The sequence below is a fragment of the Barbatula barbatula genome (genome assembly GCF_947034865.1).
Source record: "Barbatula barbatula genome assembly, chromosome: 2".
Lineage (NCBI taxonomy): Eukaryota > Metazoa > Chordata > Actinopteri > Cypriniformes > Nemacheilidae > Barbatula > Barbatula barbatula.
The window spans coordinates 22,410,418-22,426,187 of record NC_136767.1 but is presented as its reverse complement, the minus strand read 5'-3'; the positions used below and the strand labels follow the sequence as shown (position 1 = coordinate 22,426,187).

Sequence of the window (15,770 nt, the reverse complement as noted above, 5' to 3'; positions counted from 1 at the left end):
TTTTTAAGGTTTATTGAACCTTAGGTTTATTATTGTAAAAGTATAGTATCCCCATGTATTTTATGTGATTTGATTACCATCTGTACACTGTAAAAAAAACTTAACTGAATTCTGTAATTCTTAAAAAAAAAAACTTATGCTTATATATTATACTTACTTATAATGTAAAAATATATTTTCATTAACGGCATAACAGGTTAATTCACCTGTATTAACAGCATTTTTCTGTTTTTACAGATTTATCATTTATTCTAAAAAAATACGTTCAGGTTGAAGAACAGGGACAAGATGTAGTTTAACAGGAAAAAAAAAATTATGATTTATTTCTAGGGAAAAAAAATTACGCCCCAACTTCCAGAAAATTTCAGTTCTCACAGGAAGTAATGTTTGGTGATTTATGTATATCACCTTAAATCCTTCAACATAATAACGAACATTCTGGAAAATTAGATTGGAAACTTGTGGTCTCTATGTTGCCTCTACATAGGCTGACCACTGACAAAACAAACAATGAAAAGATTTGTATCTGGAATGCATTGACTAATGTTAAAAGAGGTGTAACATGCGATTACATCCATTGTTCCTTCTTTATACCGTTAAATGTGCTGGGTCCTCAAGCTTAACATGGTCAACTTGTTAAAATACGAGTTGGATGCATGACGTAGTATTTCTGTCCTCGATACTGTCCGCCAGCACTACTACCTGTTTTGGAAAGGTTTTTATACGTCTGGATTCCTGTTTCGAAACAAGGATCCTATGGTTTTATTGGCCATTCTCCTGGAAGAGCATGCCCATGAATGATCCAGAGAGCGAGGGGATGAGCACGCCCATCATCGTGTATCTGTCCAGGAAAAGCTTTTCGGAGATATGAAGAACGCAATACTACTCTACAGGTACTCAAGATAAGATTGGCAGAACCGGCTTATTTAACCCCCCCTTTTTTTGCCGACCTGTATTGCAATCTGTGCGTCTCATGAGAATAAGAAGTCATTAAGGTGTAGTTGTTCTCAAACTATGGTTTGTCTGTGCAGCAATGGTGAAGGATTCTGATCAAAATGTTGAATGAGGCGTCAGAATCAGAATGATATTTGGAGTGTTAAGTGGTCTGCAATTTGTTTTACTGCTGAAGTGATCTGCCATCTTTAAAAGGTTTGAAAACGACTGCCATGACGGAACTGATAATCTAATTTGTATGCATTTGGCAGACACTCTAAAGGAATTAACAGCGCATTTAAGATATACATTTCAAACCCACAACCTTAGAGGCATGTGTATTTCTAGTGTCATGCTCTACATGACATACAGGAACACATGAAATCCATGAAAATTATGTATCCTTTAGTTCCTATTGGTCAATTGGTATGGGTTCGCTTAAAAAACATGTATAAATTGAATGTAAGTCACATTGGACAAAAGTGTCTGCCAAGTGCAAAAATGTAAATCTATCCTGACATTATTTTGTACACCCTCACCTGATTATTTGCGAATGCTGAGATTGGTTCCCCCCCCCCCCCGTAGAACAGTTGACTTCGTCGATATTGAGATCACAAATAAAGACCTTGATCCTCCACAGACACATTCCTTAGTGTCATCGATAGATCTCCCATGAACACATCACCAGACAAAAACATGCGGCCTGTGAAGGCATCCCCCAATGTCTCATTGGCTTCTAGAGCATTCCTCCTTCATTTAGAACTCTGGACGTTCCAGCTCACCTTCTCCACAGCTTCCTCTTAATCCACATCACTCTTTAGTAAACAGGGAAACACCACATCCTCACCTTCCACAGCTTTTTTTTGGGAGGCTGTTGTAAATATAGTGCCCCGTGTGGGCTGGGAGGAGTACTAGTGGATGCTTCCTCATCAGGGGAATCGGGACAGTTTGAGTAATCTTGTTGTATAAACTAAATTTTCTTGATTAAATACATTTATGTTATTTACATGCATATTTTACATAAAACCAATTTACTTTTTTATTGATTAGATTACATAATGAAAGCACTCAAAAACACATTTTATATTATACATTTTAAACATAATAAGAAGATTTTATGTTAATAGAATTCAACAAAAATATAGGGAAAATGTCGTAAACGCTCACGACCTAACAAAAAACAATGGTAACCATGTAACAAATTCTTCAAAACCTTAAAGATAAATGAACATTAATGCTAACAAGTGTTTCTTTTTACTGAAAAAAGCTTTTAATAACACTTATTTTAGCAAATGACTTTCAAAATACAGTTTTGACGGGACCTTTAAGTAGACTATGTTGAAGATAATTAAAATACATAAATGTTTACCTTCCCTAATATTGTTGTACAATAGTGGTTTAAGTAAGGGAAGTTTGTATAGTGCATACTTCTTGCACACAGCCGGTTTTTAACAAAAAGTGATAGAAAAGGAAATGGGGGCCTATGCCCCTGTAGAGCTTTAAGTCTAGCAACGCCCCTGCTTCTCCCGAATGTAATTATAAAGCTCATTCACAAACATATATTTATTTTATCCAACAGAGATATGTGGAGGTGAACTGAAATTAAAGTAAATATATCATATATAATGACATGAACTAGGCAACGTTAAATAACTTTTTTACAGAGATGAAAGGATATAACAGAATTGATCCACTTGGACATTGATGTTAATTCATTTGTCAATTAACTTGTTTTTCATTTTCTTGTTCTGTTGTGCGCCTCGGGACGTTTCTTTGCTCGATCTATTTGGTCATGTACTGTCAAAGGTTGCTGCGGTTGACATAATGACTTGATTAAAAATATATTTGTTGAACTTTTTTTTGGCATACCCCATTTTTGCACCACTGGTCAGAGGTACATTTTATCTCCCACACACACATTAGCTATTTTAGCAAGGAGCTTTACAGACGCATTGATTTTCATACTAAGACTATTAATCATAAACATATATTGACCTAAAGACAGTAGTGAGGTAACCGTTCGAATAATGTAAGCAGAATAATGACTCTATGCACTTCAAGAGAGAGTTCTACAAAACTCAGGCCAGGACGTTGAGTTTGGTGTCCATATAGGGCCGTTTTTTTACCACCAGACAGCAAAAGTTGTTCCCTCTATTTTTCTCCCTTCATCTCAGTGGACGGCGGACTATTTAAACACTTCTTTGTATGTATACCCAAGCTGCATTTTAATGTTTATTGAGCGAATGCTAAAATTCCCCATAGTGATTTGTCTGGCTGTTTATGAATAGAATATTCGCCTCTTAGGACCCTGTCTTAACCATTATGAACTTGAATGCATATGGCTCACTGTATTTTAATGCGCTGGATAAGCCTTGCAAAAGGACCACACAGGGGCAAATGCCACACCCTGGATCTGTCCGTGCCTCTTTCAAACAAATCCTTTTTTATATGGTTGCAGAGCATATAGTTGCAAAAAAAGCGCAAACAATTAGTCTCTTCTGCTGCATCTCCCAGACATCAAATGCATGATGCCGATAGATAAACTGAGATTCCGGATCATTATAAGTCATTTCAGTCAGACAGAGAAAGACAACAGGCTACATCCATAAATGCATTAGACTGACTGTATTAGACCAAGTGCATTAAGCCTAAAGGTTGGCTGCAGTGTGTGCGAATCCGTGGGCTCTAATCATACGCAGGCTTTTAACACACTCCTCCAGTTGGTTCACTTTTAGGCCACACCACGGACAAGCTCGATATCAACTGCATTACTGTATGGCATTACAGTAAAAGCTGCGCTATCACCATAGAGCCCAGATAAGACTCAAGAGCTGATGGAAAATATTTGTACACACTTATTTATTTATTCATATAGGGTCTGATAGTTTTATACTTTTTTCTGTGATTATAGCATTGGTTGCATAACTAGACATAGTGTGATTAATTGTGTTCTCTTTAAATTCTCGCTATAGTGCAAACAGCAGCACACCTGAGGTCCCGCTTGCTTACCAACCAGGGAAATGGAGCTAAAATCAGCAATAATAAAGATCGGTTTGTGCAATAAATTATTTATATTTTGCTTGTGTAATCTACTTTGTTTTGGCTCAAGCTGAGAAACGCATGTTGCCAGTTTTTTTCAGCAAACTGCAGGTCCTAAAACATCTGTGGAAATATCAGGTGTTATTGTTTCATATTGTTTTTAATTGTAAATGACAAGGACATAACATTTTTGTTTCTAAAAGCATTTACTGTTATGTGCGGTACAATTATATGCATTATCCCATTTAATATGATGTATTTCTTAAAAAGAGTGCTTCACTATTCACTAGATTAAGAAGTACCATTGTTGGCTAATGGTTCCATAAAGAACCTTTAACATCCAAAGAACTTTCATATGGCAAGAAAAAGTTTCTTTAGACTAAAACGCAAGAAAGACATGGTTCTTATAAGAACTTGTTAGGGGGGACCAAATTTTGTTCTTCTGTGATGTGAAGAATCTTTTATATCCCCCTTTTTAAGTAGTGAGTTACTCTACCATTTAACATTATTTTACATTGCAGTTCATTTAATGTAAACAGAAACTTGATTACAATTCTTGTATTTATACCCTTTTAAGATATAAAGAAAGAAAGGTTTTTATCCATCAAAAGTCTCTTACAGTAATTACCTATAAATACAGTACTAAGAAATGTAAAAATAGGAAAATGATGAAACAGTGACAGGTGTTTGTCAGCTGCACAGAAGCAGTTCCCTACACTCTGTTTATGAGGGCACACGGTGTCCTCCTATCAGGAATGCAGCAGGGGTCAGGTCACCACTTAACCGAAATATGATCTCAAAAGGTGTGATCACCTCAATCGAAATCACATCTGTCTGAACTGTTGCATGAGGAGGTCACAAATCATGTCCATTATGACCATAGTTTGACCCTAACTGCTGAATTCGCCTGCAAAAGATTGGTGTGTCATTACGATCAGATGAGGAAATGTAAGACCGTTATATGGGCAATGTAAGCAATCTGATGACATGTGTAAGTTGAACAGTGTCAGTCCAGACTTGGCAGTATAGTTTGTGAGTGAGAGTTTCAATCCACTTAGACAGACCAGTATCACCCATCATATAGCACCTGGTGACCACCAGAAGGAAACTTTAATAGCTGACTTGCAAGAATTGAGCTATGTGCAGTAGCACACCTGATGTACAGGCATATAGGAATCTGCTTAAGAAAGGCTCAAATTAAATTCATATGTTTGTGGAAAGTCTATAAATAAGAGGTTTCGTGCACTTTTAAACTGAGAGGAGACTGCCTCTTATTAGAAAAGTTTAAAGCAACAGGATTAGGGTCACATACTATTTTACAAATAATTTTCTCTATGTTTTAAAATACTACACCCATCAAAACTATATGTAAACAGAAATGTAAAAAGATTTTTTAAATTGTATTTATCAATTCAATTTAGATAATGTCCAATAAACTAACAATGAACAACTGAATGGAAAATAATAACAAATTGTGTTTTTTCTTCAGTTAAAAGGCCACTAAATGCTATAAAAACTCCTTGTTGTTTATGAATGAGACCTTATTGTTAAGTGTTATCCACTCATGCTAGATCTAAAAAATCGACGTGAGGAAAACGTGAACTCCATCCCTGTCCTGGAATGCATGTGACACTATCTCTTAACGTTACTTCACGTTGTCGCTGTCACGGTAACACCTGCCAACTTCCTTTTTCATCGCCGCCACCCCCCCCCCCTAATCGGTAACAACACTCATAAACAGATCCCTGTTCACGCGCCTGCCCGGTCAGAACGCAGCGAGCGCGAGCTCGAGCTCGAGGAGTTATCACTGCCTATCACAATCTTACGAGGACTCACTGCCTCTTTTTCGGAGGTATTAATATAAACGAAAGGAAAGACGTACATGATTGTTCTTATATGAATTATACATTTGTAATTCAATTAAGATGAGCCTGGACCTCCACATGGATGCAATAACGGAAACGATTCATTTGACGGGAAAAAATTTATTCAAGGGGAAATGGAAAGTGCAGATGGCTTTTCTTGGATGACATCATCGTTTACAATAAAAGGAATAAAGAAGAAAGCTGGAGTTCGTCATTTATGTGCTGTTTAAGTGCTGTTCGAGAGAAGCGCATCACGGATCATCCAAGAATAAATGAAGACCAAAAGAAATAACAAACTCCCGGGCAGAGTTCTGGTAGGTAACAAAGTTACGATAATTAAATAAAATAAAATAATTATAATATGTTACGTATATGTTTAAGTGAATGATATGTTCTGGGAAGAGCAGAATCGTAATTCTATGTGAGGTTAACGCTCAAGGGCAAACCTATTGCTTACTCAAGGGAACAAATGTAATTTGGAGCATGTCAAACACGTCACTCAATAATTTTTTTCTTTATCGTGACAACTGTAATGTAGAACTGCCTCTCTGGGAACAGTTTCCATCGCCCAATTATACGATCCACACGAGACTTTAAATGACCTTAATTCAAGACAAAAGTGCGCTCGGTGGTTAATGAGTAAAATGGGCATGAAACTTTAAGATTTTAATATTTTGGAGATAATTATACATTATTCCATATGTAAGTGTGCTGCCCTCCAGTGTCAGCTCCCATGTGAGCAAGACATGGCACATGGGTTTGGCCAGATGTGGTTTTGGCTAGAAGGGATACAGCTACCTCCATTGGGTATAGGCGCACTTCAACACCGCATATTTTATGTGCGGATGACAAGAGTTAATTTCAATTTTTTATTATAAGGTAAATTTTATTGTTGGGGTAGGTGTAGGCATTATGTAGTTTATTGTAATTTTATATTGTTTATAAAATTGTGCATCAATTCCGGCCGTAGATATCCAACCGCCAGATGCCTTAGTCAGCAATAAAGACATCTGACTGTGTGCTCCACCTTTATGACTTGAAATCTAATCAGCAGACATATGTCTCAAATATGTGTAGTGTCTATCAAAGAATCCCCCTGCTGATTTCTAGAGTTCACCACTTTCTCCCAATTGAGCTTTAAGATCATAGAAGAAAACGAGAAAAGACTGAACAATTGACAATCTGTTGAAGCTATTTGAAACCGTAAAAGTAGCTTGTACAGAAAAAAATGGTTAGAAAGAAAAACATATATGATAATAAAACTTTTATATGAGATATTTAGATACATATGCAAAATATTTGTGTCACTTTTACTTTTTACCCTCAGCAGCAGGCAATAGTATTTTAGGAAATCTGTTGCGTAAAAGCGTGAGAAATAAGATGGTGTACTTAGGACTGATTTTTTTTCTCCTCCACAGTGTAACGTCAAGCGGATGAATCTTTCCTCATGAATCTGTTTTGTCAAATATCAACGAAACCCTGAATCTACCTAAACTCCCGATTCTACTGTTTCAACTTGAATCAACTCTTTCCACCCAGCTGACTTAATGTGATTTGACCTAATCCTGAATAGAGCTTGATCTCACACTGGAAGGGGGTCTCTAACAAAAGGAGATGAAACGAGAACGTTTTAAACCCCCAGAGCCAGATGACCCTCTGTGTTGCTGTGGTGACATTGACCAGCAAAGAGAATACTGTTGCTGTGACTGTGAAGAACTTGATGATGCCTGCGAAAGGTCAGATTTCAACCATTAAGGTCATGGCATGTACAGAGAGTTCATTTGTTAATTTCAAAATAGTTCACCCAAAACGATTCTGTGAATTATTTCTGGTAATTCATTTAGCTTCAAATTTCCCTCAAAAACCTTTTTCACCAACAAAATTGGATGGTTACATTTCATGGTAAATTCGTAAATTCTTGAGCATCTGGTATAGGGGTCAGGTTTTGGCTGGTTAGCATGGCCTAGTTATCCCCTGCTGGTAGATAACTCTGGCCTTATATTGCCATTTATTTTAACAAATTCAATTTGAGTTTTATAGCAGCATATAAATATTGTAGAATTTTCTAATAGATATTTTAACAGTGTCATTTTTTATTTGAGGGTTTTAACATCACTGCTTGACAATCTATTTTAAAATAAAGAAATTTATTACCATGTAGGTGATCAGAAATGCCATCATATAGCATTTTAAAATTATCGTGAGAGTATTATAGAAATCATTATAAAATGGATGCTTTTATGTCACATATTTAAATATATCTTTGGTCCTTACACATACATTTATTGTTGTTTGATGTACTGTATTTATACAAATTAATGGTAAAACTGAAAAGAACAACTAGAATTATTTGAGGGAGAGTGAATGGTGACAAAATTGTAATTTTGGGGTTTAACTATCCCTTTAAGTATTGCATTATCAACTTCACATCTGTTTTTCACACTTTTTATTATATTGCTCTTTTGTAGTGATGTAATCACCCCTTAAGTTTTAAATTCATCCCTCATTTCTTTCATCCCCTCTTATTAGATTACTCAGAGGAGAGGCAGACAAGCCAGACATCATCTCTCGTTTCATCTCTCGTTTTGCTGATCGCTTGGGTTTGCCTTGTTGTGCCATAGGACCCTTTCGATTGGAGCTCTCGGTTCTACCTCCCATGGTATTGCTTCCTGGACTATTGCGGGTTGCAGCAATAAATTGTTTGTTGGGAGTTGTCATCTTGACTGCCCTACCAGGATTAGTGCTTTGGTATTACTACGTAACTCACAGAAGGAAAAGACGCACACAGTTTTTTCTTAGTTTGGCACTCTTCTCCCTTGGCTATATGTACTACCTGTTCCTTACTGAGATCCTTCCCAGAGGAGATGTAAGTAATCTGCAGCTGGTTACCGCGACGACGAGCATGGTGTTGACGCTCCTCTCCCTCGTGCGCACCAAACGGGACCCAGGCTTTGTCAGATCCCAAGCACAAGGTATGGGACTTGACAGTAGCTGTACAGCCAATCAGAGAAAAAACTCTCACCAGGACTCCTCCCCCTGCAATAAAATCCGCCAAACAAACGGGGAGATTGAAGAAAAGAAAAGGTGGTGCCCTGTGTGCCGACTGGTGCGTCCGCCGAGGGCAGGGCACTGCAGGATCTGCGGGACGTGTGTTCTTCGGATGGACCATCACTGTGTTTGGTGGGTTTCACAATCATTTTTCTTGATATTAAAGAAACAGTTCACCCAAAAAAGAAAAACCTTTTATATGATAAACAAGGACATTTTTAGGTGAAACTATTAACTATTGCTTTACAAATTGATACGAATACGTTATAAAACGCTTCACTCCTAAATGTACATTGAACTAAAACGTTTCGGAGACCGCGCTGTTGATTAATAATTCCACCATAAAACCCTTGTCATGGAAATAAATATTCTTCCTTCTGATCCTCTTGTCATACATTTATGCATGAAAAACACAGACACACACAAATGTTCAAGCTGATTCCCTAAAGACGTCACTGGATCAGGACAGACTGGTGAGACATGTGCAAGGGCCACACACACAAAGATATCTCACCAGGCCAATCTGTTTCCATCCTGCTCAAGACACACTGGCGCAAATAAAAAACATGCCACAGATCACATAATGCTTAAAAAAAGCCACAGAGCAGAGTTCGTACGTGTGAAGAGAGACCTTTTTAAATAAGCAGACACATTTACGGGTATACTTTTAATTATAAGAATGCGTGTTCACTGAAAATCAAATCCACAACCTTTGTGCTGCTACATAACGCTCTAAATTTGGCATATAAAGTAGCTTCAATGTTCCTGTAGCTCAATTGGTAAAGAAATTGGATTAAAATGATTTTTTTTTTTTTTAATCTTGCCATTTCAAACCTATATGGTACTTTTTTATAAAGCAGAAATTGGACATTGAATAGATATCATTGTAATTGAACAAACTACTCACATTTTTTAACGCATACAGCTGCAGAAACAATTAAGAGCACCCCAAAAATGTTTGCCGTTTTTCTGCTATTATTGTTTTGTAGATGTATGTTAAAAATGATCGTTTATCTTTAATTCCGTAAACTATTGACTTAATTTCTCCCATTTCCAAATGAAAGCTTTTTGCATTTATTTGCAGAAAATCGAAACAGGACAAGCTGGTCAAAATAACACATATAACACAGATACTGCAACGAAAACAAGTTTTCACAATTTCTATGTGTCATTGCATTTTTTTTTTCTTTTGACTTTATTTCTGAAGCTGGTTTTGAAATTCAACACAATACATTCACTTTATACGCAGAAATTCTAAACTGGAAACTTGCTCTCTGATCTATTTCCACAGCTGTATGTCTATATGCAAAACCAATGCTTATGTCTACACGGTTGTTTGATCTAACAACTCCAGACTGATTTTCGACTGTTTTTGTATGTGTGACTGTCCACAACATGACAGGATAAACAGCTGTGTAGGGCAAGCCAATCAAAGGCAGTTCCTTCTGACGCTCCTTCTCTTCTTGCTGACATCGTTCTACGGGATCAGTTTGGTCTTGCGGAGCATTTGTCCACGACAGAGTCTATTTACAGCCATGTTATACTGCCCTGGAGTCTACAACCAATACAGGTGCACTCTCAGACTTAACAATTTCACCCACTTTTTGATAAAAGTATAGTATCTTAAAATATAGATGAATAATATTATATTGTTGTATTTGTGTGTAGCACAGCACTGTGCTTCACATGTGTGTGGTACAGTGTTGTCATAACAGGAGGTCTGCTCTACCTGTTCATCCTTCAAGTCATCAACGTTAGTTATAACGTAACAGAGCGGGAAGCACAGATCGCCTTGCGAAACAAAACGGGCAGACGACGTTTCTGTGGCCTGGTTGTGGAGACTGGAACCTACACACGAGGCTTCCGCCAGAACTGGATCCAGTTCCTCACCATGAACACAAATGAGAACGAATCCCCATTCACAGACATGGTATGACGCAAAGAGAGCTCAAACATGACCCTGAATGGAATTTTAATTTCTTCTGTATTTATCTGACATGTAGGGCACACCTGAATATTTGGTTGGCTTGAAAGAGGAATTGAGTCAAAAACCTTGTTGGATCATATGTGAAATGTCATGTGATACATTGACTCACAAATTTCCTAAAACTGACAGAGTGAATAATCTGGTCAGAAAAATTTATACTTTTTGATGCTCTTATTTTGTATTTTAGGCAGAATATGGACATATTGAATCAGGCCTGACATACTAACTCTGTGTGCAACCACAACACGGTTTTCAGTAAACAAACCTACCTGCTCCAACATTTTGCATAACTCAAAGGTTAAACTGCCTGAAACATCAACACTGAAGCAATGACAAGCCATCAATAGTGTTTTTTGTAAATTAATACAACGGACAGAATTCTTCTACTCTGATTTATATTGTCAGTCTAAATGCTGAAGCAGCAAAATGCAAACGTGAAATTCTTGTCTTTTTTAAAGTATGCTGCTGAGCACTCTCAGGAAACATTTCGAATTTGTATGTACATTTTCCAAATGTGTCTATTAGTGCTTTTTGAACAACAGCTAGTCATTATCCGTACATGTACAATATATTATCTATTATTAATTTAAAATGACACATTATTTCATATGTGCTTTCTGGTGTTTGTGTTCTCTGCTTTTACAATTTAGGGAACATACAGTACAAATCAATACAGTACTTTTCCGCTATTTAAGTCTGAAACTTGATTTTTATTGCTGTGCTGTCGGTGTGAGTGACCTGTCTAAAGAGCCGAGGATGACGGGTAGAAAGGAAGTGGTTTTAACAGTGCTAGCCTTATCTTCTCTGTGCAACCGCAAGCCTGAATGCAAGAAAAAACCAAGAGAATATTTGCATGTGTGTACTTAAGATCACACTTCCTCCAACAATTATACAAAATAGTGATATGACATGGTTTTCTCATTTCACTTATGAAGTTCTTGTTTCAGTTGCATATGTTCTTTGACGATATAAGTGAGCATCACAGGAAAAAGATACAGATACAAATGAATATCTTTATTAAAATGATGGACTGTTCACATTTTTTGTTACATATACATTTTAGTCTTTAGTTATTAAAGCAAAACCAATTCCTTCTTAAAAACAACCACCTCTTATACCATTTGTTGACATTTAATTTGATAACACTTCACAGGAAGTTGTCTGTTTGAAAGGAACACATCACTCCCCGCCCCCACCTTGGGGACTATAGAGCAGTCTGGGTTGTTTTGATGGTTAGTTTCTTTCCGTGCTAAGAATGTGCATTAGACGCCATTATACGCAACCAGATAGCATGAGGATCGGTCAAATCAACCTGCTAACTAAACAACCCTGGACTCATCAACTGATGCTCTTCATAACACTTCTCCCAGGTAGAATGAAAGAATTAGATAGGAGATTACGTTTAACTGCCACACACACAGTGAAAGGTTTGGCTATCTGATTCTTAAACATTTTTGCGCTTATTGTGACAAAACATAAACAAATAAACAGCACTATTGAAAATGAATTTGTTTCGCACAGAATGAGGCATTCATAGACAAGCAGAGAAAGAAAATAATTCAGCCAACAAACTACAAGAAAGAGCAATATTTTGTTAAGAAATTATAATTTGTGTGTTATTGGGTGTCAAAATTAAGTTGTGAAATGTTTTAATAAATAAATGTTTCGTTTTGTTTATTTAATGTTTATTTGAAGTATGAGTGTTTAGGGACAGACATTGTTTGTAACTAATGTGGCTCTTAAAGGGATACTCCACCCAAAAATGAAAATTCGGTCATGAATTACTCACCCTAGTTGTTCCAAACCTGTATACATTTCTTTGTTTGGTTGAACACAAAGAGAGACATTTTGGAATAATGTTAGCAACCAACAGTTCTGAAGCACCATTGACTGCCATAGTAGGAAAACATAAATTTTTTGGTTCTGTTGAACACGAAAGAAGATAGAAAAAACAAAAGAGTTCTGGACCACTTTTGACTACCATTTTAAATGATCCTACTGTGACAGTCAATGGTGCTTCAGAACTGTTGGTTCCCTACCATATGTTTGGTCAGATTCAAAATGTTTTATATATTTATATGCATCTTTTTTAGGAGTTTTAACAGATGAGCATGTGATCCGAGTTCCATTGGGTGGGAGAGCTACTTTTAGCTTTAATTTTACACAAAGCATGATAATTACCCAGATAGAATTGAACAGGTGTACACATGGGAAAGTTCTTGTGTTCAGCCACAAATATGGACTCAATATCCAGGACAACAGCTATAAAGGGCGCTTTTCCCCAATAGCAAACCACAGCCTTGCACTGGACAAAATACGAGAGAGTGACTTTGGGATGTACTGCTGCAAACTCACAACTTACCCTAATGGAAGTCTGGAGAGGAAAATTAAGCTACTGAGAGAGACAAAACAAAAAAGTGGGTTTCTTTAATGATATTCTGCATATTATACCAGACATAGTTTTGATTAGTTATTTACATTTAGTTTATAAAATAAACATTACATTTGAATTATAATTGACATGTTTTTTTAATAAGGAATTTGCATTAACACAATGTCATGAGTTACATTCAAAGACATCTCGAAAGATTATATTCTGCCTTCACATGCAATCCTTGCACTATGAAGAAATTCTGAAAAGTTCAGAGCATACAGTACTCTAACACGAATTGTGCTTTTCTTCTATTGTGTTTAGATCCATCCAGTTCATCAGTCATATTGATAATCTCATTGACCTGTGGAATCAGTTTAGCAGTATTATGTGCTATTGTCGGAGTTGTTTGCCATAAGGTAATGAAGTCTTTCACATTCACGCGTGTAAAAATAGTCCACTTAACTAACTTGCAGAGTATATGTAATATTAACTTTTTTGTATAAATTGAAAATGATCCAAGTAGATCTAAAACTGAGCTTTTAAAAAAAACCACAATTATAAAATGATACAATTATACCTTGTCAGAGATTATTTGTTGACAGTTAATAAAATATGATTATGTGGAGACAGAAATTTGAAATATGCAAAGAAAACATATGTTATTCTCTTTAAAAGAGAAATATGGTGCACATTGTTTAAAAATGCCCTTTCTGTCCTGCAGAAAAATCGACAGCGACCCAACAGCACACCCACACAGAGAGAGCAACAGGAGGAGACTGACGGAAATTACCTGAAGGTTATTTAACCTCATAGTAGATCTGTGGTGGACACTACAGCATTAATATGCACAGCAACTATATGTACATGCACTGCACAAAATGTGATGTAACAGAGAAGAAAGAAAGAACAAGATTATGTTGTCACTCTGCAGCTTGCATTATTTTAAAGCAACAACGAGCCGTTTTTCGACCTTAAAATAATCTTGCTAAAATTGCTAAAAGAAAACTCACTTAACTGGACGAATTTTACTGCCACTGCTTCCAAAGCAGCCCTCTTTTGGCTGAAATCACACTTGTAACTTTGGAACGCCCGCCCATCACCTGCTTTACGGCATGCTTTACAAATAAATAGGCTCTGTTACTTTACTTTTTTTATGGTAATATGGGCTACTTTGGCTGATCGGTGGACATAGTTTCAAAACGACGTATCTGGGTACGCCGGTTACATCAGCTTTGTAAACAAATTCACGTGTATTGCTGTTAAAGGAGAAACTTTGCGATACTATTGACACACATATCAGACAATTGCGCTTATCAACCACATGAGGTAACCATACACCGAAACGCCTCGTTGTTGCTTTAAAAAATATTTATGTCTCCATATTTTGAATAACATATTTTCAAGTTTACTTTTAGTACATCCAGTATTTCTTATAGTGTTACTATAATGTTTTTAACAGTATTTTAAACTATTAAAGATATAAAAGTCATAATAAGAATGCTTTCTTAATTTTATAAGGAACAAACTTAAACCACAGTACTTGTTTGATAGAAGGTACTCTTGTAACAATGATTGTCTTTTTCACCTTTGTTAGACAAATAAGTTGTGTCATTGCTAAACATCAGATCAGTAAATCACAAGAAAATAAACTTCTTTCATCTTTGATCATTTGGCTCCTTTTAAGATCTGATGACATCACCTGATGATTGGTCACATTGATCATGACCACCACACAAAGCAGTCCAGTTACAGACAAACACATCACCATTACTGGGAATTGAAACATGAAGATACGCATTGACAGTAAAAGACAGTTGCAAAGCCACATAATTAAACGTGGTGATGCAAACTAAAATAGAAAACATTCAGCTTTGTTTCTAAACAAAAGTTAGTTTTGCTATAGAGTAATATTGGATTAAATAAAGATAACTCTTTTTTCACTCTACTCTTGGTCTGCATGCTGTTAGATTTAGAGGTTATCTGGGGTTTATATTCGGTAATAAATTTCCTGAGTAAACCAAAAGCAATTTTACTGAAGTCATCCTGACACTACTGTTTAAGAACAATGGGAGTAAATATGAGGTGTCTTAGACAAACAATAGTTAACATACATCCAGACAAATTTGTAGATTTTTGGCAACAGCTTTACAAGATTAAATATCAGGCTGGTTTCAGTTTTATTATCAACAATCACGATAAAACACTATAAAAACTCACCACAGTAACAACTATTTAACTATATCCCGACTTCACTTGCATGGCCTGTACAGGTTGTTAAAATTGCTTGGACACTTGCGCCTCACTTAGTAAAACTCTACTATTGACTGAAATAACTAATATTAATGTATATATAAATCTGCAAAATTGCAAACACATTATCTACTTTACACAATTTGAAATTCTATCACAAACTTTTTGAAAAACTCTTAACGCAGTTAAAATATTAGAGCAGTATGTTTTATTGTCACTCCTCAGCTGCAATATGTTTTTGTACACATACACGGTTATCTATCAACATATGCCT

General features: G+C 36.3%; 1 protein-coding gene across 1 annotated transcript; it reads left to right on the top strand.

Moving 5' to 3' along the window:
- Positions 1-7,451: 7,451 nt before the first annotated feature.
- Positions 7,452-15,190, top strand: zdhhc23a (zDHHC palmitoyltransferase 23a; the record flags this gene model as incomplete). The annotated part of the gene is made up of 7 exons (XM_079480546.1): positions 7,452-7,573; positions 8,367-9,017; positions 10,288-10,455; positions 10,554-12,242; positions 12,966-13,289; positions 13,568-13,662; positions 13,968-15,190. The coding sequence occupies 4 exons, from the start codon at positions 7,452-7,454 to the stop codon at positions 10,819-10,821; spliced, it is 1,209 nt and encodes a 402-aa protein (XP_079336672.1). The 3' UTR covers positions 10,822-12,242; positions 12,966-13,289; positions 13,568-13,662; positions 13,968-15,190.
- Between the last annotated feature and the right edge of the window lie 580 nt (positions 15,191-15,770).